Raw genomic sequence first — 24737 nt, 5'->3', positions numbered from 1 at the left:
ATTTGTATATTACCCATCAGTTCTCATTTCCAGTGGTTTACATCATAGCGTTGAGTGTAATTGTAGCTCGTAGCGCCTCTATCGGACACTGTAGTCTGTTACACATTTATTCAAGAGGGTCTGGCTGCAGACATATGGGCGAGTGGAGCTCCACTCAAGATCGGAAATACGTCACCTCCACGGCGACGCCGCCGCCATGTTGGACCGGGCCACACGTTCCGTAGAATTACGTCGCCAACACTAATGACGCGGCCGCCATGTTGGTCCGGGTAACACTTTACGTAGAATTACGTCGACTCCATGGGGGCGAGTGGAGCTCCATTTAAGAGGGAAAATATGTCACTACCACCAAACTTTCGTTTTGTATTACTTGTTATATACACGTATAAAGGGTGCTTTGCCAGTTATGTCACCTCTTTGTACACATGTTAATATGTTCTGTACTTTTATCTTTGTTGCTTTTACCTAGTAAAAAAAAAAAAAAAATTATATATATATATATATATATATATATATATATATACTAATCTTTTACGGTTTATGACAAGACAGCATTTTTTTTACCCCCCCCCCCCAGCAATTTGCACTACAGACATCAATTTGTTCATGTTTGTTTTACCAGTGTACAACTGCCAATGTAACATTCCATACATTTTAGAGAGTTAACCTTATGTTTTTAATATTTAGCAGTGAAAAATAAATGAAATATTAAATAAATTATTAAAATAATACCTCAACCAAATTATGTGTGTTGAATTTTGTATTTTAATCAAAATTACTACATATACAAAATAACCACAATAAAATAATGAAGAATAACTTCCACAATTTAGAAGTTTTAATGGTTTTTGAGTAATAATAATAATTAACACATCTTACACTACATTGAAAACACATGAACTGCAAGTGACCATAATTGTTACTGTAATAACACAATGTGTTCACATGCAAGCAAACTTTACTCTTCAAGACCTCCATTGTCTGTGAAGCAATCCCAGCTAAAGTAGCCAGGGTGGTCATCTGAGGAGTAAAACCCCAAAAGCACTCCTTGTTGTCCATTTTCCTGGTGCCCCACAGTCTTTGTGAAGCTGGCTGCACTGTAGGCGACTGCACCTAGAGATGATGTACAGCTTTCTGTACTTTATATAGTGTCTCTTTAAATATCTTCACTGCACCTGTTCAGTATAAAAAAAAAAAAAAAAGTTTCATGTTAAGGAAATGGAAGAGAGTGAGATTACTTAGTCTAATTGTTATAGCCACAAAAACAAGAGGGTTGACCACACTTACTAAAGTCACAATCAAGCCAGCTGAAATGTGCCTCCTGTTAAATATGCTCCTGACTGACAGTGTTGTTAAATCTCTGGCATGAACAATTACGTCAGATGGGTCAAGTTTAATTACAATACTGACATTTAATTATCATTAATGTTAAAGCAATTTACTTGTTGCTGAAGGTGCCTGGTCCACCACAGTTGTGCTTTGTTGTTCTGATGCATCTGATTGCTGGGCTGGGGACACAAAGAAGAGATGAGCACAGCAAAACTGGAACAATACTATGTCTGTGTGCTGACGTTAGGTAAATTCAACACAGAAAGTACTGCATCATTCACCTATGACAGTCCCATAGCAGACAAGGTGATGGTGCTCAGAAGTTCCAGTCTCTATTTGTGGAGGTGTTAAGAGGATGGATAACACTTGATATACATTTGATCTGAAACAAAAAAAGTAAAACGATAGAATAACAGAACAACAAAATAGAAAAAATAAATATGTTAATGTCACATGTAAAAAGACTTTGACTTCTAGGGTGGCAACATACATTTAAAATGTAAAGAGTGCTGCATCTTCTATGCCAATCCTATCCCTGGAAGTGAATGAAAAATTAAATATGAAAACAACCACCTCATATGACCTTTTTAAAATTATACAACAAATGCTAAAGGAATACACATACAAAACGATCGTGTCCTTTCATTATTCACTACGTTATTTTACCACAAGCCACCAAAAACTAAGTTACACCTATGCTATCCATCATGTACTAAAGGTAAAAATTTAAAGAGCAAACAATTAACAAATAAGTTTATCAGAAATGTATTATCCAAACTGTACTTCCCCAGTCAACTGAAAAGAAAGTATGTTCTTCAAGAATTTATTGAAGAAGAGGCAAAGAAAATAAGGAAGCTTTATTTTACTTATCCAGTTCTTCCTAAAGCCAAAGAAGTAACATTTAAAATTCTAAAGGACATTTATCCATCTAATCACTTCCTACAAGAAAGATTTAATTGGGAGAACAATCCATGCGGGTTCTGTGAGAAAGATATTGAAACTGTTGATCATTTGTTTTTGAAATGTGAATCTGTACAGACTTTTTGGCTGGAATTTCAAAACTGGCTTCATTTCAAACAGATATCAATACACCCTTTGACTGTGATCTCAGTTAAGGTTGGAGTATTGTTGAAGGAAAAGATCCTAGACTTTTTGATAAATAACTTAATTACTTTGTGCAAATACTAGATTCATAGATAAGTAGATAAGTAAGATAAGTACGTTTTTAAAGGTTAAACCTCACTTCAGCGGATGGAAGAATGAACTAAAGATATTTGCAAAGTCTCTTCATTACAGGATTGACAGGAACGCCCAGAAACGTTCCTTGTATGCTTTGAACTTGTTTTTGTTGTTAGAATAAGACCCTAAGACATCTTTCTTTTTCTTTCCGTTATTTATTCTGTTTTATCTTATGGTGTGATTATTGTTATTTGTTATTTTTTCCATCTTTTTTCTTTCTATTTGGCTGTATCAACACTAATTATATGTGTTCAGTTGTTGAAATGTGGCGTAAAGGTTTGTAATTGAACTTGATAACTTAATAAAAAAACACATTGGACAGACACATTGATCTATAAATTACTATATGTGGTGTATATATGATCAGTGGCCAGACATCAACATTGCTCGCGATATAAATCTATAAATCCATAGTGTTTATTAATTCTTTTGTTAGTAATTTCACGTAAGCCCTGTGCGTTTTTCTTACACTGCACGTTACAACAGCATCAGTTCACCATTTTAGCGATACAGAGATAAAATTACCTGAATTTAAGTTTGAAGTTCTCCCGGCGACGCCATCTTGATGTTTTCAAGTGGAGGTGACGTATTTCCGGTTTGAGAGTGGAGCTCCACTTGCCCATGGTCTGCAGCCAGACCCTTCTCCATTTATTGCGTCAGACGGATGCGCTTTACGACCGGCTACATCACTTTACGGCAGTGCTTATGAAGCATTGGATCCTCTGCATGCTGGATTTAGGCTGACGTTTCCCCACTGCTGCCTACAGGTGAGTTATTAATTATATTCAACAAGACTTTAACAGATACCGCCGAACTTATGATGATAGATACAACCGAAAGTGTGTCTGTGTGTTCTGTGTAGTTTCTTGACATTTACAGTCATAGCTCTGCTGAAATAAACAGACCATGCGTTTAGCCAGTTAACTTAGCTCTATATTTACGTCAGAATAGTTATTATGCCAGCATTACATTATAATATAAACATAAAAGGGTTACCGAATAAAAGGTTTATCGCGAGCTTAAAACTAATACAATTACTTAAGTGAATCTTAATTCAGTGAGATCATTTTCTACATCTGATCTGACAAATGTATAGGGAAGTACAGTTTATGTGTCATTAGCAGGTAAAACAAAAGTGACGAAACTTGGGAAACACGATTGGATATATAAATAAATAAAAAAATAAAAGCAAAAAGTGCGATATGCAATAATTGTAAATATTAATGTCTTAAAGGTTTTGTTACTTGTCAAAGAAAATTGACAGACATTATTCTAATACTGCATGCTTTCGTTTCCGATGTATTAAATTAAAGTAAGTTTTGCCAAAAAAATAACCCCATAATATTTCTAAAAAATTATTATTCATATCTGTCTGTCAGATGGACACTCTATACATTTCTTCCCACCCGGATGACTTCAGGAGTTTGTTGCCCTCGGTCGCTGCTGAATTCTGTCCATCTCCTCCACGAATCATCCATGAGGACCCTCCGGCTGAGGTGGCCGGATCTCGTCCTGCGCTGGTCTTAGCTGGTTCGGGGGGCACCGTGCTCACCGGTGCTAATGCTGTGAGCTGGTACCTAGCAGCAGCGGGCAACCGGACCGGCAGCGATAAGAAGCAGGAGAGTCAGGTTTGGCAATGGCTGAGCTTTGCTGAGAACGAGCTGATGCCCGTGGCCTGTGCTGTGACATTCCCTCTGCTGGGGATCATGGGGGTTGATAAGAAGGTATGTATTTGTCTGTATAGGCCCATATATGATCAGAATGCGTTTTCAATGTAATATCAGTTGATCTTTCATTTCAGCTGCAGCAGAGTTCCAAAGCAGAGCTGCTGCATGTTCTCAAAGCTCTAGATGAGACTCTAGCGCCGCGGACGTTCCTTGTAGGAGAGGGTGTGACTTTGGCGGATATAGCTGTTACTGTGGCAGCACTCCTGCCGTTTAAATATGTGAGTACACATCTGTATGCTTGACCACATCAACTCTTATATTATAACAGGTTGTGTTATTAAACATATTTAAGATCGGTCATCATTTACTCATCATTATATTTCATGCCATTCCAGACCTGTATTTATTTCTTTCTTCTGTGGAACAAATTAGACGTTCTGAAGAATGTTCGAACTGTTTTGGCCATACAATGAAAGTCAGTGGAATCCAGAAACAATGCTGCATGCCATTGACTTTCATTGTATGGATGATTTACTAATTCATTCCATCAATGTATTTAAATGTGCACACAGTTACTATTTTATTCCCTCGATTTGCTACATCATGCACAAAATTTACTAAATAATTCTCTCAATTTATGATCGTGCACATCATTGAGCCTACAATTTTTTTCCTGCATGCCATGTGCAGTGCTCCGTCTTTTAATTCATGAAAATTATTTTTAGTAGTTTAAGTTTTAGTTCTACAATTATACAGGTATTACATTTATATTTAATTTGTTGTAATTGTTGCTAAAATGATTGATTCCTGATTTTTAGTATGTTTGTTTCCTTTGAAGGCATTGGAGCCTGCAGACAGGAAGTCATTGGTGAATGTGACAAGATGGTATAATACTTGTGTGAACCAGCCACAGTTCCTGAAGGTGCTGGGTAAAATCTCACTGTGTGAGAAAATGGTGCCTGTGACACCCAAACCCAGCGCTGCTGTGAATGCCACAGCAACTGCTGCTTCTGAAGCGCCTACACCAGACGGCACACCTGCTAACGGTAAGGATGTGTGGGATTTAAAGGAATAGTGTTTTGTGTCTATTTTAAGATCATTATAAACTTGTAGATTAAAACATCAGCTGATATGTTCTTGTAACTTCAGATAGACTTGGTCCTATCAATTTGTCTGAATGGCTTTTAGGAGTTGTCTGAAGGATTTGTTTGTAATGATCCGGCTTCCTTGTTATTCTCAGGTCCTCCTAAAACAGAGGCTCAACTGAAGAAAGAGGCCAAGAAGCGAGAAAAGATGGAAAAGTTTCAACAGAAGAAAGAGATGGAAGAGAAGAAGAAGACGCAGCCTCAGACTGAGGTAGACTGATGATCTCAGCTTCTTATTCTCTTAATAACACTGACACAAACGGAGCTAGACAGACAGCTGAACTTCTCATACTGTATTGTTGCCACCTCTGTTCCCTCCAACAGAAAAAGGCCAAACCTGAGAAGAAGGAACTAGGTGTGATCACCTACAACATCCCAACGCCGCCTGGAGAGAAAAAAGGTGCGTTTTTGCTTCCATTAAACAGTATTTGTATTTTTCAAATGTGTAATGTAACGTCTTTTGTGTTTCAGATGTCTTGAGTCCTCTGCCTGATTCTTACAGTCCTCAGTATGTGGAAGCGTCCTGGTACTCCTGGTGGGAGAAACAGGGTTTCTTCAAGCCTGAATATGGGGTATGACATTAAAATATTCAAAAGTATTTTGGTTCTTCCTGAGACACTGTAGGTACACCATTTTATTCAGCAAGTAAAGATTAAAGGGAAAGTTCATCCAAAAATGAAAATTCTGTCATTAATTACTCACCCCTCATGTTGTTCCCCACCTGTAAGACCTTTGTTCAACTTCAGAACACAAATGAATATATTTTTGATGCATTCAGAGAGCTAGCAGCTTTCTGCAGTCACCCAGTACTCCCATAACTGATGTGATTTCACCCCAGCGCATCCCTTTGTCTTTATGGTTGTGATTCGTTTTCGACACATTATATAGACAGTCATGTTCCTACAAAACTTCAGCAGTTTCCTCTGTCTCCACTTTCCATCGGAGCTGTACAGCAGCTGTATCTCGGTCGCACATTACTATTGTGAAAGTGCTGATCCAATCATAGAGTTAAAATTCTAAATATCAGACATGTTTGATATTAATCGGGGCTGCCCGATTTGTATGTGAGCACACCGCGAGGTGCAAGATTCGATTCCTGAACGCCTCGCATTACCAGAAAATCTGCGCCTGTCATCGGGACCTATCGAAGTGCTCGACAAGATTTTAGCTCCAATTCTATAATAATTATAATAATGTTGTACAATATTACTGTATTTGAGAAAATAAACACAGCCTCTGGTGAGCATGAAAGACTTATTTTAAAAACATTTTTAAGAATTCTACCGACCCCAAACTCTGGAATGGTACCAGTGTTATTTTTTTTTATTATATTTCTGCTTCCAGAGGAAGAATGTGAGTGAGCCAAACCCACGTGGAGTGTTCATGATGTGTATTCCTCCACCTAATGTGACCGGATCACTCCACCTTGGTCACGCCTTGACCAATGCCATTCAGGATTGCCTGACAAGATGGTAACCACCAGTTATAATTGTTATAAATATTAGTTTCTAAGCCATAATAGTAACTTTGTTATGCAGTAATTAAAAGATAGAAAGGCATATTATTGTTAATAAAGCATAGACCAAATATTATGCAATCTAATGCAATATAATATCATGCATCATGGTGTGATGATGCAGGCACCGGATGAGAGGAGAGACCACTCTGTGGAATCCCGGCTGTGATCACGCTGGTATCGCCACACAGGTGGTGGTGGAGAAGAAACTGATGAGAGAGCGAAAGATGACCAGACACGATCTCGGGAGAGAGAACTTCATCCAGGAGGTCTGGAAGTGGAAGAACGAGTGAGTGTTGGATAATTTCATTAGATCTATAAATAATTAATTTAGCTCCAATTATATGAGCACATTTCTCTTCCTTTCGGTGTCGAACAGAAAGGGAGATCGCATCTATCACCAGCTGAAGAAGCTGGGTTCTTCTCTGGACTGGGACAGAGCTTGTTTTACCATGGATGATGTGAGTACAGTGCTTAAAACCCAAACATGCCTTGTTTTGCAACAATTCAGGTGTTAAATGCCATCTGGAAAGTCTGGATGTTGTTAACCAGCTTTGTGCTACTTAGCATTAAAGTGTCATTAATTAATGATGGCTAATCTGTTATCTTTTGTAATACTGTCTGCTTGTAGAAACTGTCGTATGCGGTCCAGGAGGCTTTTGTACGTATGCATGAGGAGGGTGTGATCTACAGGAGCAAGAGACTCGTCAACTGGTCCTGCACCCTCAACTCTGCCATCTCTGACATAGAGGTATGTTCATGTATGCATGCAAACTTCGACATTTAATTTTTTATCTCTCCCATCTGTGATTGAACGAGTGGGAAAACTCTTCCACTGCCACTAACGTTCAGAAAGTTTGGGGTTTCTTAAGATTTTTGAAATATATTTGAGACAAGTCTCTTATCTTCACCAGGGCTATATTTATGTGGTAAACGACAGTAAAACATTCTTTCTGTTTAAAAGTAGTATTGTGACATATTATTACAATTTAATAGTATTACTATTTTGAATATATATTAAAATGTATATATTAAAACAGTGATTTAAAAAATATATATATTTTATGGCTATGGAGTTTAAAATCAGCATTTATTTGAAATATAAATTATTTTTAGCATTATAATTTTCTTTACTGTCGCTTGTGATCCATTTAATGGGATAGTTCACCCAAAAATGAAAACTCTGTCTTTAATTACTCACCACCTTTCTGGGCCTTGAACGTTTCAGTTGTGTTGCTGTGTATGTAGGGTCAGAAAGCTCTCGGATTTCATCATAAATATCTTAATTTGTGTTCAGAAGATTAATGAAGGTCTTACGGGTTTGGAACAACTTGAGTGAGTAATTAAAGGTAGGATTTTCATTTTTGGGAGAACTAACCCTTTAAAGCATCCTTGCTAAATTAAAATATTTATTTAATTCAGACCCCAAACTATTGAACGGCAGTGTAAGTGACAAAGCAACAATGTTTTGTTTTGAAAAACCTTCCTAAAATGTCGTTTTAAACCATCCCAACACACAAGTAAGACTTGCCAGTGTAGCTTTAGTTAAAAACAATATCAGTTTTCACATCAGGGTAAGTTTATGTGGGAAAGTGGCAGGTGACTGAAATGACAGTCTCTTTTTACTGAAGTCACATGATGAGTTTTGTGTTCCAGGTCGATAAAAAGGAGCTGATGGGGCGAACTCTTCTTCCTGTGCCAGGTTATAAAGAGAAGGTTGAGTTTGGAGTGCTGGTGTCCTTCTCTTACAAGATTGAAGGGTCAGGTGAGAGACGAGTCTGGAGAATTGAGGTGAGATGCACTGAGGAGATATACAGATGTGTTTAAATGAAACGTTCTCCTGCAGATGAGGAGGTGGTAGTGGCCACCACCCGTATTGAGACGATGCTCGGAGACACAGCTGTTGCCGTCCACCCTAATGACTCCAGATATCAGGTGACACAAAAGTTTTCTTCTCAAAACCTTTTTTGTCAGAAAAGGTTTGAGTCGCATTAACTGAAAGCTTCTTTTCTGTCCAGCATCTCAAAGGAAAGATGGTTGTTCACCCATTCTGTGACAGAAAGATGCCCATTGTGTTTGATGATTTTGTGGATATGAACTTCGGGACAGGTAATAAATGTTTCAAGGACAGAAAGTTATTCTCTGTCTTTGTCTGGGCCTTGTTTAGTCTACAGTATGGTGTTATTGTTCAGGTGCTGTGAAGATCACTCCTGCTCATGATCATAATGATTACGAGGTGGGAGAGAGACACAAACTGCCCTTCATCAACATCCTAGATGAAAATGGCCTCCTCATCAATGTTCCTCCTCCGTTCCTGGTAGGCACACACATACTGTGATATATTTTACCCTGTTTACACCAGGTATTTGAATCTTGACTGAGTCATTGTTCTTTGAATAATCTGCGTTTCTCTGCTGTTTTAGGGAATGAAGCGCTTTGAGGCCAGGAAAGCTGTGCTCCAGGCTCTGAAAGACTTAGGCCAGTTTAAGGAGGTCAAAGACAATCCCATGGTGGTGCCCGTCTGCAGGTTAGCCACTAACTCCCACTCAACTCCTTCATTTACCTAGGTGGTCATGGACAGGTATACAGGACACAGTACTGCCAATGGAAACGGAATTGAAAATGGTCATATAACTTGAAAATCTGGAAAAAAAATTATACATTTTAAAAGAGGAAAAAATTATGCTTTTTACAATAAGTACATTGTTATAGCTGCCATACAATAACCTAGTACACTTCACCACAAAACAGTAATCTTGCTAGTTACTAGTTTATTCTTGAAATATAATGTTTGATTGAACAGTTAAAAAAAAAACATGATAAAGTTCTTTGACTAAAATATTATACAAAGGTTTTTTTTGTGTGTGTTTTTTTAAGCAAATACACTGGTGTTCAAAATTCTGGGGGTCAGTAAGAAATAAAAACAGCAATATAGTGAAATCTATATTTTTTGTAACCTTATAAATGTCTTTACTGTCTTTTTTTTTAAATCAATTGAATGCATCCTTTCAGAATAAAGTAGTAATCTCTGTAAAACAATCTTGCTGACCCCAAACTCTTTTCATTTCACTTTTAATTTTTAGTTAGTTTGGCAAAATATGTAGACTAAACATTTGCCTTTTTCTCTGCATATCCAAGACAAAATATGGTATTTTGGTGCTAATTCATCTGTCTCGTGATAGAAGCTAGCCCAATTATGCAGAGGCAAACATGGATAGGTTGCCTGACATTTTCATCTCTAGACCAACAAAGCTACATTAAAAATTCAACCCATTGTATAATAATTACAATTAAATGTTGTAATTTATAATTTATGAAAAATGTATTCATAGTGTGTTGAAATGCCATCTAATCCTGGAATAGACAGCGGTTATATTACCATGTATAAAGGTTTTGATATGTGTTTGTCAGCCGCTCTAAGGACATAGTGGAGCCTCTTCTGAAGCCTCAGTGGTACGTGGACTGCAGGGAGATGGGAAAGCAGGCCGCAGATGTCGTCAGAAACGGAGAGCTCAAGATCATCCCTGACCACCACCTCAAAACCTGGTTCAACTGGATGGACAACATCAGGTGACCCGTCTATCTCAGCCCAGCTGTTCTCTGCCAGAGTGTTTTCAGTCTGTGCTAACGCTTTTTGGGTTTCAGGGACTGGTGCATCTCACGGCAGTTGTGGTGGGGTCACAGGATACCAGCGTACTTTGTGTCTGTGAATGATCCGTCAGTCAAACCAGGAGAGGTGAGCACAGCCAAATGCAGCTTGCAGTGTGTGCACTGGATACACACCGATGCTGGGCATTAAGATGTTGTTGTCTGTGTTTAGGATGTGGACGGACATTATTGGGTCAGTGGGAGAACAGAGGAGGAAGCCAGAGAGAAAGCTGCCAAACGCTTCAATGTCACTGCAGACAAAATCTCTCTGCGCCAGGGTACGAGTCTTACCTACACATGCTCTGATTACAACAGAGTCCTTTTATCCTCCTGTTTTATGTCAGTATTTTACCCCATGGCATCTATAAAGCATCTTCGTCTGTTTCAGATGAGGATGTGTTGGACACTTGGTTCTCCTCAGGGATCTTCCCCTTCTCCATCTTTGGCTGGCCATCTGAGGTCAGAAATTACAGATATACAGCGCACACACACACACAATATATATATATTTATGTTTATAGATAGATATGATACACATCATACAATATTATAGTTCCATTTCTAATGATATATTATGATTACATAAGCAATATATTGCAAAGAGAAAAAAAAGTCTTGTTTATTTGTGTTGGGGGTCCCTGGGTGCTGTTTATTTCATATTGTCAAAATCTTGACAATTAGTCCTATTTTGTCATATTTTAAATACCTAGACTTGCTGATTATGTAATATTGCAACATGTGTGTGTTAGACAGAGGATCTGAGAGTCTTCTACCCAGGCACACTGTTAGAGACGGGCCATGATATCCTGTTCTTCTGGGTGGCTCGTATGGTCATGATGGGCCTCAAACTCACTGGAAAACTACCTTTCAAAGAGGTGGGTGTGTGGATGTGTGTGTTTTACATTACATTTATTCTATATTTTATTTCTGGAAATCCTGGAGCTATAAAATGTAAAAGTGAGTGTCCGTCAGACTGCCAAACTTGCTCTCAGATGTATCAAGCTGTGTCACCGCAGTCAAAGCTAGACTAACTTGTGTATCGTAACACGGGTTTGTTCAGGTCTACCTGCATGCGGTGGTACGGGACGCCCATGGCAGGAAAATGAGCAAGTCTCTCGGTAACGTCATCGACCCTCTGGACGTCATCACTGGCATTTCACTGGAGGTACATAAACAACAACAACAACAAGGGGCTACATAAGGTGTTATTGTGCAAAATTAATTTGAGGTGTGTTTGTTTGTATAGGGTCTTCATGCTCAGCTAATAGAAAGCAATCTTGACCCTCTGGAGATTGAGAAGGCCAAACAGGGACAGGTAAACCCCGCTTTCTTGAGATTTCTTGAAATCTCTTGTTATTGTCCCCTTAGCTGCAGCAGTGCTTTTCTATTCTGTTTTGTTTGTGTCCGCTCTGTAGAAATCCGACTATCCCAGTGGAATTCCAGAATGCGGGACTGATGCGCTCAGATTTGCTTTGTGTGCTTACACCAGTCAAGGTAAAAAAAATCTTACAGTATTAGACAAATAGTAGTTTACACAATGTTATGAATGTGTGAATTTATTAGTGTACTTACCAAATAAAGCATCGAAGTGCATTTTAGATTAGTTTAAGATAAGGTACACGGTTACATAAAGTATAATGTGCGTTTTTGTTTATTTCTCCCAGGCCGAGACATTAATCTGGATGTGAACAGGATCCTGGGATACAGGCATTTCTGTAACAAGCTGTGGAATGCAGTGAAGTTTGCCATGAGGACTCTGGGGGAGGGATTTGTGCCCTGCGAGAAAGCTCAGGTGAGCGAGATGGACAGGAGGAAGTGGTAGATTGATGGAGGATGTGCTAACTATGTGCAGTATTTGCGAACAGATAGTCTGTGGTGTATTGTGGGTTGATTTCCCTCTCCGTTTAACATGTGATTCTGTCTCTCAGCTGTGTGGCAGTGAAAGTGTGTCTGACCGCTGGATTCTGTCCCGTCTGAGCGCAGCAGTAGCACTGTGCGATGGCGGATTTCAGGCCTACGATTTTACCACAATCACCACCGCTATCTACAATTTCTGGCTGTACGAGCTCTGCGATGTTTATCTGGTAATGAATTCACACATTTGAGTCCTCTTCACAAAAATTTCTAAAATAAGACATTATCCAATAAGAATGTGTTAAATTTGAGCTTTATTATTTTATTTCTGTCGTTGTAGGAGAGTGTGAAGCCGGTGTTGAGTAGGACAGACTCGGAGGGACAAAAGCAAGCGGACATCTGCAGACAGACTCTCTACACCTGTTTGGAGGTGGGACTCCGCCTCCTGTCTCCCATCATGCCTTTTGTGACTGAAGAGCTCTTCCAGCGGTTGCCAAGAAGACATGCTCAGGAAAGCCCTTCCAGCATCTGTGTCACACCTTACCCAGAAATATCAGAGGTGAGCAGAGGTCAAAGGTCAAGTGTAATGGCAGTGTTTTCTAGTATATAGATAAAAATGTTATTCTATTCTGTTAAACAATGTAAGGACGCAGTTGGTTTACCTCAGCCAATAAAACATCAGGTGGATTTGAGTGTGGAGTCAGTAGGAAGTGAAAACAGTTATGTATTCATGATGTCCCCTGCACATATGAAGTACTACTTGCTGGTTAATGTAACAAGAATCGTCTGGTCAGAAGGCGGCAAAATCACACCGAGATCCAGCCTAAATTGAAAAGTTTATAAATCATGATCTAGTCTTTGATGTCCCACTGTAATGAGCTTTTCTTAGAGTTTCATCCTGGATCATTTTTCATCATTCATTGAGGCAATGTAGTGGAATGTGAAGGTATAACCTTAGGAACTTTAAAGTTTTAATGAAAAGAGAGTATGTTGTCTGAACGAAATGCATTCTGTGGTGGTTTCTGGTGTAAATGGTGTATTTTGTTTGATTGTAGTTCTGTTGGCACAGCGAGGACATCGACCGTCAGATGGAGTTTGTCATGTCTGTGGTCAAAACCATCCGATCACTCAGGGCCGATTATAACCTGACCAAGACCCGCGCTGACTGTGAGACCTCACACAGTACACTGCACACTCATTTCACACTGATGCACTGATCCCAAGCCTGGGTCAGTATTGGTAGATGGCCCATTTTAAACAGATTGGGGATCGATCTGATGTGACTGATCAAAATCCAGTGCTGGATTGTCATTAAAAAATTAGGGCAATATTTGTTTGTTATCATCAGATAAATAATAGATTTTTTTTTTTATTAATTTTATTTTTTTTGTGTTGTATTTTTAGTTAAAAAAAAATTTACATTACATTTACTGTTCAAATGTTTGGGGTTGGCAGTAAATGCAGCAGAATATTGTGACATATTATTCCAGTAAAAAAAAAAAAAGGTTTTCTAATGTATTTTAAAATAAAATGTATTCCTATGATGGCAAAGCAGCCACTACTCTTCTGTCATATGATCCTTCAGAAATCATTTTAATATGCTGATTTGCTGCTCAAGAAACATGTCTTATTATCAGTGTTGCAAGGAGTTGTCCTGCTTAAAAAGATAGTTCACAGAAAATGAAAATTCTGTCATTAATTACTCACCCTCATGTCGTTCCAAACCCACAAGACCTTCGTTCATCTTCAGAACAAAGATTAAGATCATTTTGATGCTTTCTGAGAGCTCTCCAACCCTCCCACAAACAGGGAAATCCAGAAACAGTAATTCGTCGGAAACTCTCCAAAATGATGGAGAAACGACGAATTGTTTAATAAAGTTGTTATTCTTTGTGTACAAAAATATTCTCGTAGCTTTGTAAAATTAGGGTTGAACTGCTGATGTCACATGGATTATTTTACCGATCGCCCTGCTATGTTTCTGGGTGTTGATTGTGTTAATTACATTACATGGGTAAGAGAGCTCACAGATTTCATCAAAAATATCTTAATCTTTGTTCTGAAGATGAACGAAGGTCTTAAGGTTTTGTAACGAAATGAGTGAGTCATTAAAGACAAAATTGTCGAAACATTTTTGTCTGATTCTTTGATCAATATAAAGTTTTTTTTCTATAAAACAAATTAAAAAAATAATGATCATAGTAATATATACGAAAATATAATGCAATATTCTGAAATGTATTTAAAAAGTACATTAAAATTATTTTAATATAACATAAAAATGTTGCACAACAGCTTCACGAGCTTCATTACAGAATCACAAGAGGCAAAAGTTGGTGCATCCCTAGTCTCAATATTACCCATATCAAACACAAAATTGAGGTTTACACACAATCTACTGACCATATGGTAGTAATGTACTAGAACCTCACAGTCTTTGTATTCTTTCAGATTTTTATTAGCAGATGTGTAACTGTTGTATCTCTCTGTGTCAGGTTATCTGCAGTGCATAGACTCTGATACTGCTGCTCTGGTGCAGACATACAGTCTCCAGATCCAGACGCTGTCTTACTCTCAGGCTATTCACCCAGTGGTGGGGGGCGACAGCACTATCCCACAAGGCTGTGCGGTGGCCATCGCCTCAGATAAATGCACTGTTCACCTCATGCTGAGGGTAAAAGTCTTTGAGACCGTTGTTTCATGACGAAAGCATTGTGACTTGCACTAACACACCTGAAGGAGTTTTATTCTGGTTGTCATAAACCCACTACAGCTGCCAAACAGATTCATTCATTTAATCAACCAGAAACGAGGAGATTAAGTATTTATTTTAATTTGATTCTCTAAAAATAACATCAAGACATTCTCAGCACCCAATCATCTGGTTTGGCATTGTGTCAAGAATTCATTTCCCCCTCTCCTACAGCGTCACATTTCAATGAGCTTTCTGCCTTTCTGTGAATCAGGGTTTGATTGATTTGGAAAAGGAGGTCACTAAACTGACAGCGAAGAAAGGGGAGCTGGAGAAACAGATGGAAAAGATGAAGGAAAAGATGGCCAAGAGTGACTACAAGGAGAAAGTCCCTGTTAAAGTGCAGGAGGCAGATGCCGAGAAGGTAAGTGGGACGGAAGGTGGGAAATGGTCTTAAATTAAAGTTGTCTGCAGTTGCTTGTCTTGAAGAAAAGTGCAACATATTATTTTCTTTCCTCCAGCTGAGGCAGAATGAAACAGAACTACAAAAAGTGAAGGAAGCCATCGAAAACTTCAGAAAGATGATGTAACAACTTAACATTTGTAAGAATTTTTCCAATTGTGTTCTCTCTGTCTAATGTATGTCAGTCCTGAACAATAATGTGGGGAAACTTGAATAAACATCAACCTAAGATGCAAAATGATGAATTTTCTCTGTAGTTTCATTGTATTTATTATACAGTCACCAAGCTCACTATATATACATACACAAATGTATATAAACTGTTTATAAAGTTAAAAATTATATACAGTATATCCACAATGCTTGTTCAGAATAAAATAACTATACCATTTGAATTTAGCTTTCAAATAAGAAACTTTTATTTTGTGTTTTCAACCACAAATAACGACATGATTGAAGACCGAGGAACCCAACCACAAAAAAGTATCACATGGTTTTATTTAATATTCATATTTAATAACATTCAGAGCTTAATTATCAATACAATTTGTTCATAATTACAGTGCTCCACATAACAGAGGATAAAAATGAATACACACTGAGACAGATGCAAGAGATAAGGGTTGCATGATAAATCACATGCGATGTTTAATGTGCATCTTGTCAGTAAAGCCAGTTCTTCCAGCTGTAAATCACTATAACCTGTACACTTTCACATGGAGCTGCATTAACTACTCAGAGCCGTTGTTCACTGACAAGCTGCGTAAAGCCACAAGCATATTTTGCGCATGTTTTGCGCAGCTTGTCAGTGAACAACCACCTTTACTGACAAGATGCACATTAAATATTACATGCTATTTATCGTGCAGCTCTACAAGAGAACTTTGAGTCCCGTCACTGAGAGTCTCTCAAAAGAAACAAACGCCACGACAAACCTGAGCATCAACACTTTGTGATCTTCATGTTAAATACTCCTGCGATGGAGGCAGAGCCCAACCAATCATTTAAAATGTCTCCATCAAACCATTCGAACGATGTAAACGAGTAACCCTGTCACATTTTCATTCTAAACGCCGCCCCACAGAACGGACTCAAATGAACCGGTGTGTGATTCCCTTTGACCTCTGACCTCCAGCGTTCTCTTTCTGTTAGTCTCAGTGCTCTACAGTTTCCAGGGAGGCCTGAACTCAGTAATAGGGAGTGGAGTGCAGTGTGTCGTCTCAAAGTTTCTCATATACTTTCGGGCCTGAAAGAGAGGAAAGTCATGTCAGATTGGTGACCTTTAAACATTAATATATTTTATATATATATATATATATATATATATATATATATATATAGAGAGAGAGAGAGAGAGAGATATAGAGAGAGAGAGAGAGAGAGAGAGAGAGAGAAGCATTTTTATTTACTGGGTACATAGTTTTTTTTAAACATACCAAGAATAGAGCAAGCTGCCGTCTGCCCTCGAGTGTCATGTCTTCACCTGAAACAAAAGATCACCAACAGTCAAATGTCTGTCTTGCTTTAAGCATGGACTGTGTTTGAAGCACATACCGACGCTCCAGGGGAACTGGGTCTCTCTGTCTGTCTGATAGGACTGCAGCACAGACAAGCACCAATCATCATCCACCTCGTAGCCTGTGTACACCGATTCTGAGCAACAGAGGAAAAACATTCTGCTTAATAGAGACACATTAAACAAATCTAGAAATTCTGGCTGATACTGACTACATCATAATATTTTTCATATTAGAGTTCATAACCTTAATTGTTCATAGTGTTCTTGTAGCTCAATTGGTAGAGCACTGCGCTATGAAGCTCAAGGTTGGGGGTTCGATTCCCCGGGAACACATGATAGGTAAAAAATTGATAACCTGAATGCACTGTAAGTCGCTTTGGATAAAAGCATCTGCTAAATGCATAAATTTAATTTTTATTAAAATTTTTACATTTAATTTTATAACCACTGCTATGGCCAATATGCTAATTCGTTTTTTTCCAACTTATCCTCTTGCAAGGGAACCCTTTCTGGAAGTATAAAATTTATTTAAAGTATAAAGACTTTATTATAATTTTATACAATACAAATTAATACATGAAATATTATCTTGAATTTTTTAGTGTATATTAAACAGACACTATCTGTTTTCTATTACATGAAAGAAAATCTGGCTGTCAACTTAAGGAAATAATGATTTTTGACCAGTCTTTACGAAGCAAAATGAAACCATCATAAATTGTGTATATTTTACTTATTCCTTTTTACACTTTTCTAAACTTTTCTACTCGGAAACCGGTGTGAAAAAGCCTGTTAAAATAAAAATACACTAAAACCATAAATCAGGGTTCTACATGCTACATTTTATGCATATGCCACATGGTACAGAAAAAGAAATTAAATTTGAATTAGAAAAAAATATTAATGTACTCTACCTCCGATATTAAGAAAGAAAATATATATGTTAATATTCTACATAAAATATAATTTTTTAGTTATGACCAAGAGAATAAAAATGAATTGGCTAATATTATTATTCATTTTAAAATTAATATTAATCTATATTACCTATATCCATGTGCAGTGCATATCCACGAGACATCAGTGGTTCAACCTGAATTTTATGAAGCTACGGAAATCTTTGTGTATAAAGAAAACAAAAATAAAGACATGGACTATTTTAACAATGTTTTTTTTAACCTTTTTGGGCCTTGAATGTGGTAGTTGCTGTGCTGTCTATGCATGGTCAGTAAGCTCTCAGATTTCCTCAAAAATATTTCATTCGTGTTCTGAAGATGAATGGAGATCTTTTCATTTTTGGTTGAACTATCCCTTTAAAATGAATGGAAAAATAAAATAAAAGCACACCTTCTTCAATCTGTGTCCCTGCTGCGAGCCACTGCCTGACCGCCCTGAGAGTGTCCTCGGTCATGACTTTAGGATACCTGAGAGACAGAGAAAGAGAGATGAAACCAACCGACAGAGCAGAACCAGATGAAGCAGTTGGTGGGATTCGTGTCTGACCTGTACTGGAGTAGTTTGAGCAACAGGTCGTTCCCTCTGTTAGACATGATGTCTTCTGGACCCCTGTATTAAAACATAACTCATGCCATGTTAGCATCAACAACAATTCACGCTTGCCTTCGCTAGCATCAATGTGTTCGTCTGTGTCCTGGGTGACTCACGTGGTGGTGATGATTTCATCTTTGGTTCTTCTGATCAATAACACTGGTCCCTGGTACCTGAAATGAGAGCAAACGTATTTCTCATACTGGCTCATACTGTTATCTTTTAGTTTTTACTATTAAATATATCCTAAGAAAGGTGTCTAACTTGCAGAGCTGTTCAGCGTTGTTCAGGTTCATGTACTGCCTCACTGTACGGGTGACCAAGGGCCCTGCGGAATGGTAACAAACACACATTCGTTCATTACTTTTTTGGGTCACTCTTTAAAGAACCGAGTGCAGATGAAAAGACTAAAACACTCACTCCAGCTGTCAGGCATGACCTTTAGCGCAAGCGGTAAGAGGTCATCAAATGAGGCATCTAGAACCAGAGCTCGGATCTCTGGGTAAGACATCACAGCCCAACTGGCTAAAATAGAGCAGCACATTTAGAACGAAAACAAAAGAAGCAGTGATTGGCTGTTTGGCTGGTGTGGGATTGTTTACCTGTGAAGCCCCCTATTGACCAGGCGTACACAATGATGTCACTCAGCTGGAAGCCCAGTTTGTGCACGGCAAACTGAATGACCACATCCATAGCATTGGCCTCGTTTTGAGGAAATGGGACTCCCTGGAAAAAAGGGTACACAGAGGTTTCCATCCATTATAGATAAAACATACAAATACTATGTACGTGTTATTAATTGTGTGCTGTTATTCCAAAGTCAGTGTGAGAAACAGACTTACTGTACTGCCGCCAAACCCTGGGTGATTCCAGCCCAACACTGAATATCCCCCTGTAAACACAAGAGGAAACAGTTTGACTTGCATCTAGTGCTTTAATATTTAATAAATAGAACACAGACAGACTGAGCCGCAAACATTTACCGTCCAGTGGTGTGTTCATGCAGCCGACCTCATAGAACCCTGCGTTTCCTTCACAGCAGATCACCTGTGATGCACATCATGTCAGCATTGGAAAGTGGCTAGACGTAATCTGTTCTTTCCGTGAAGCTCTAGTATGGTTTCTAGAAACATTCTTACCAGAGTTTTTCCGGCTTGTCCTCCATCTCTCCTCCGGTCGACAAACATGGTGTCAATCTCATTCCCATCACAAGCCACCAGTTTGTTCCGCTGACCGTCATACTGAACATAAACACAGAATCTATGAATTTCCATATAAAGTAAACTGTATAATGTTCGAATCAGTCAGATTTCTTTCAATCAAATTAATGAGTACTTCTATTTAGCAATGATTCATTAAATTGATCAAGAGGAAATTAATTTATAAAGATTCCCATTTAAAGTAAATACTGTTTATTTAAAACTTCTGTTATTCAAAAAATCCTGATAGAAATGTATCAGTTTCTACGAAAATATTAACTATTTTAAACATTGATAATAGCAAATCAGCTTGTCAGAATGATTTCTGAAGGATCATGTGATACTGTGATGCTGAAAATTCAGCTTTGTCATCACAGGAATAAATTCGATTTTAAAATGTGTTTAAAAAAAACAGTTATTTTAAATAGTTCTATTTAAAAATATATATATTACTGTTGTATGTATTTTAAATGTACCCTTTATGACATTTTCAAAATCATTTCAAAAACACTTCAAGGTACTGAATAGGGACATTTTTTTAAAGAAATTATAAAGAAAACTATATAGAAAGTGTACAGTAATTATGCATTTTTCTGTGTAATTATAATTAAGAACAAATGTACAGTAACTCTCAAATAGATTTTTTGGATAATGCAATCAAATCTGTAACCTACCTATAGTATTTTATAATAAAGTAATAAAGTTGCAAACACTCAAGTCTCAGATCCAAAGAGAAATTATTTATCAAAGTTAAGGCTCTGGACCTATAATAATGTACAGTATTTGAAAAATAATGTGTTTTTTTAACATTAAAATACGTCAAGATATTCTGTTACACCAAATACACAAATAAATGATCTTTAAAGAAAAGCATCATATGACCCCTTTAACAAAGATCCCACTCATAAAATTCAAATTCAAGATAACTTTTCATTTTAGTTCTTCATTTTTCCCCATTAACGTGGGAGTTTTTATATGGGTTTGTACTTACCTCTTCTACGAGTCTGGCCTGGCCCTGCTGTAACATGGGTCTCATGGCCTTCTGCAGCAGACCCACTGAGCCCGGGTACAGCATCCTCCGGCCGAACGAGTGCACTATCAGATAACTACACAAAACACACACATATCATATTAGAACATACTGTATGCTGTTTTACCTCTAATCTAAACCTATGTATCTGTACAACCCTAACAATAAAGTCAATGTATTCTCACACACTCACTCTTACCTTAAGATGTGGCATGGTAGTGTGCGAACTGAATTTAGCACACTGTCTGCTGCTCCCCTGTGTTTGGGCTCCGGCCTCAGCAGGGACACCCCACCTTTAGACAGCTTCCTGCAGACAGATGAAGTGCAAGAGCATTAGAAACATGCACACATCCTCTAAAACTCAAAGACTAAGAGAAAGACAGAAACAAGCTTTACTTACGGACTACTGACTTCTTTCCAGCTGAAATCTACAGGCCAGTGTTTGAAGTCGAAGTCAAAACATGCAAGTTTTTTCTGAATGGGACAGAATCCATATTCATTTAATAGACACATTATAGCAAAGCTCCATGGGATTGTTCCTATGACACTGCTGCGGTCTCACCTTGTTGTTAGGAGTGTGGTTCTTCCTGGTTTCCTCCAGTATGGAGATGAACTGAAGGTACTCTGGGTTTCTCCAGCGTCCCCAACCTAACAACAGCGCGGCGGTAAACACACACACAAGCACAAATCATGTAAGTGTGCAACAGAGTGAATTCAAGTACAAACGTCAACTACAAAAGTATGGGAATTAAACAGACATGCATTACTAATGAAAGTAAAATCTTGTCACCTCTCAGACAGGCCACTCCTATCAGACAGACCAGTGCTGTGCCAACATACTGACTGAGAGGAGCCAGCTTACTGCTGCAGATGTACCCTACGACATATGAATCATCTCTGATCAACAGCGCACAATACCTCAGCACATCACTCAGAAATATTATTCAAGGCGAAACATGAACGGCCAGATGTGAAAGAGTCATGCAAAAAGAAATATTTTTGAAATGTTTTCATTGAGTTGAATTGAGATTCTTGTGTGTGTAGACCATCACATGCCATCATTTTTTCATCATCATCATCATCATCATCATAATCATCATCAATGTCTGTGGTAATGATAGTTGTTATATGATAACACATTAAAGATGTATAAATGTAAATTAGACACATAAACCTTGCTAACGTTATTTGTATGTTTAATTATTAATATATGTCTAGTAGTGGTTAAAGGGTTACATTTAATGAAAGTTTGAACAGATAAATACTGGCTCATCTGGAGCAGGAGAAAAAAAAATCATTTATCTTGTTATCAGTGGTCGGTAATTAATTCAATCGGTTATGTAACGTCATTATCATCGTAACCTAACAATATTAAATACAGTTAACTGTGCTTGATTGTCATTTAATAACACAATTATTACATAATGCCAATAACCACATCTTCGTAAGGCACAGACCCTCTTGTGCAAGAGAACAGCAAAGACGATAAGAAAACAACAACACAATACACTTCATTGATGCCCTAATATCATACAATATAACCATGCTCACATAACTACAAAATACTGGATTTAACATTGAACTACAGTATCTGAACTGCATTGTATGCACCTCAATATTACACTTGCACCATAACATCATTGATTCAGCTATTCGAACGCTCAAATTAAACAAGATCATACCTTCGTCATGATGTAAAAGAGCTCATTCAGTACAGCACAGCTCATTCACAGCCTGAATATCAGTGCTCTTCCGGTCTAAAACCTCTTATGAACCAGACTAAAAATACATCCGGCACTGCTGTGAGAGCATTAGCCTGTGACTCATATGATATGATTACACCTGCTGTGCTGAATGAACCAATCAACAACTGCTTATGTAATAACATTAAGATCTATCACATCACATTATTTGGTATATTATTTACAGTGCTGTCAAATTGTATAATTTTAGCACATAAAAACAGGTTTGTGGTTATGTGATGCTGTATTTGTAATTTACCTTTCCTATAGAGATAACAGAGGAGCAGTGGAGAACTGTAGTAGGACAGAGACCACAGCGCTGAGGCCTGAAGGACAACACATGACAGTGATTACACTTCACATTACAAAACCTTTGGGCTCCTTCTTTGCTTTACCATTTGGTCACTACACCAGCTGCAGGAAAACGTGCGATGAAACTGTGATCACATACCCAACCGAGGATGCTGCCTGTGTGTCTCTCCAACCCCATTGGCTGATAATTCCAGCCCTACATAGGATAAAGGAATGCCGTTTAGGAGTTTGATGTATCTTTACAAAAGTTTGCCATGATGATCATAGTCTCTTTATTTCTTAATACCACAGATACTATTAGAAAAAAAACCCTGTGGTCACTTGGTATTAGAAACAGACCAAAAATAGGTTTGATAGATACAATGCACCAGTATTCTCACATATCTACTCTTCTGTTTGCATGCATTATTTTTCACATAAAACCATTCATTCCACAAGAAAGCATTTTAAGACTCACATACTCACATGAAAATACGTTTTAATTTATATCCCATGACAACATGTAGACTCTAGTAGTACTAGAGTATTATTATTGATGCTGTTATTGTTATAAAGTCAAAATCCATTTTTTTAATGATGCTATTTATTTTGAAACAAATTGACTACATGAAAACATTTAGATCAATATAGATGGTTACAAAAATATCCATCATTCTCGATTTAGTTTTAGCCAATACAATTTTAAACAAACATATTAATTATTTTAAGAGAAAGCCTACAGTATAAATAACAGTGGTAAAAATAATTTGGTATTTTAAGGGTAGATTTGTGTGTGAGACTACGGTATCTCTGTGAAGAGGGTGAGAGAAAGATAACCACATTACTCAGTTATTATTGCAACAGTCTAAGTATGATTCATAGCAATGACAAATGTCATTGTAACCCAAATAGAAACAGAATAAAAATGCAATAATTCGCCGCATGGCTGCGATAATAGTGTTGTTGTGCTCCTCATGACAGATGGACTGCTCTGTCACTCGACCATTAGAGATGAGCTCTCTTCAGTTAGCAATAGATGTCTCTCAAAACCGAGTGAGCTGCCTATCTAGAGAGTGTTTTAGGACATCAGGTGAATTTATTCAGAACGTTCCGTTCCGATCAAATTAAATCGCATATGATGATCAAATGCTGTCTAGATAGGCAACTCACTGGGATTTGAAACTCCGCCAATAGCGCTACACTTCCGCACATTCTTGCAAGACCGCTCTCGGCAGTGTTTTAAGGCTATGGCTCAGACTAAAGGGGAAGTTAGAGTCGTACCCTGCGGGGCGGTCTGCCGTCAGTACGTGTCTGGTCCGGTGAGCGGTGGATCCGCTGTAGATTGGGCCCGAATAGGCACCGGAGCCACATCCTTCCGTCCATTCTCCCCTCGGTCAGGAACTACGGCGGTCTGTGAGGATCATAATACTACTGCAGCGAATGCGAATAATAAAACCGCGTCACAGCCCCGACTCCGGTGTTCAGCGAACACAAGACGAGTTTTATGGAGGAATATAACCAATATAACTGACAAAATTAATCAATTAAATACATAAATGCGCCATAATAAAATTAATACTTCATAAAATGTTGCAATAAATAAATAAAATGGGATCAAAAATAAGGCTCAATTATTTGTGCACGTGTCTAATGTAAAACAGAACAAAAAAGAAAAAAGTAAAGTCCTTCTATGATATGTCAATTTAAATGTGACATTGGACAAACAGATGTATTATAAACAAATATTATTTTATAACAAATAAATAAAGTCATAAAATATAGTATTTCAATGCACGAATGTCATAACGATTTAAGTTTCAGTTATTTACACACATCATATTTCTATTTCAATCAA

General features: G+C 37.9%; 2 protein-coding genes across 2 annotated transcripts; one reads left to right on the top strand and one right to left on the bottom strand.

Moving 5' to 3' along the window:
• Window positions 1-3216: 3216 nt before the first annotated feature.
• Window positions 3217-15794, top strand: LOC113116420 (valine--tRNA ligase-like). Its single transcript, XM_026284578.1, has 31 exons — window positions 3217-3335; window positions 3948-4292; window positions 4370-4513; window positions 5074-5281; window positions 5476-5591; window positions 5705-5780; window positions 5852-5952; window positions 6725-6852; window positions 7021-7185; window positions 7276-7357; window positions 7528-7647; window positions 8553-8661; window positions 8743-8831; window positions 8915-9005; window positions 9089-9213; window positions 9320-9423; window positions 10308-10466; window positions 10542-10632; window positions 10717-10822; window positions 10933-11003; window positions 11294-11419; window positions 11605-11709; window positions 11791-11859; window positions 11960-12038; window positions 12209-12336; window positions 12473-12628; window positions 12739-12957; window positions 13454-13565; window positions 14894-15072; window positions 15365-15514; window positions 15612-15794. The coding sequence occupies exons 2-31, from the start codon at window positions 3948-3950 to the stop codon at window positions 15678-15680; spliced, it is 3822 nt and encodes a 1273-aa protein (XP_026140363.1). The 5' UTR covers window positions 3217-3335; the 3' UTR covers window positions 15681-15794.
• Window positions 15795-15948: 154 nt separating this feature from the next.
• LOC113116421 (protein ABHD16A-like) lies at window positions 15949-24311 on the bottom strand. The gene is made up of 20 exons (XM_026284579.1): window positions 24164-24311; window positions 23043-23099; window positions 22851-22917; window positions 21640-21726; window positions 21412-21497; window positions 21250-21323; window positions 21049-21156; window positions 20811-20925; window positions 19760-19861; window positions 19604-19667; window positions 19463-19512; window positions 19223-19346; window positions 19041-19145; window positions 18885-18948; window positions 18737-18793; window positions 18576-18638; window positions 18420-18496; window positions 17108-17206; window positions 16990-17036; window positions 15949-16799 (listed from the first exon to the last, which is right to left on the bottom strand). Exons 1-20 carry the CDS (start codon window positions 24263-24265, stop codon window positions 16716-16718), a joined length of 1632 nt encoding a protein of 543 aa, XP_026140364.1. The 5' UTR covers window positions 24266-24311; the 3' UTR covers window positions 15949-16715.
• Window positions 24312-24737: the final 426 nt, after the last annotated feature.

Source organism: Carassius auratus, chromosome 16 (genome assembly GCF_003368295.1).
Source record: "Carassius auratus strain Wakin chromosome 16, ASM336829v1, whole genome shotgun sequence".
Taxonomy (NCBI): Eukaryota; Metazoa; Chordata; class Actinopteri; order Cypriniformes; family Cyprinidae; genus Carassius; species Carassius auratus.
Note: the sequence above shows the minus strand (reverse complement) of the source record. Positions and strands in the feature narration are given on the sequence as shown.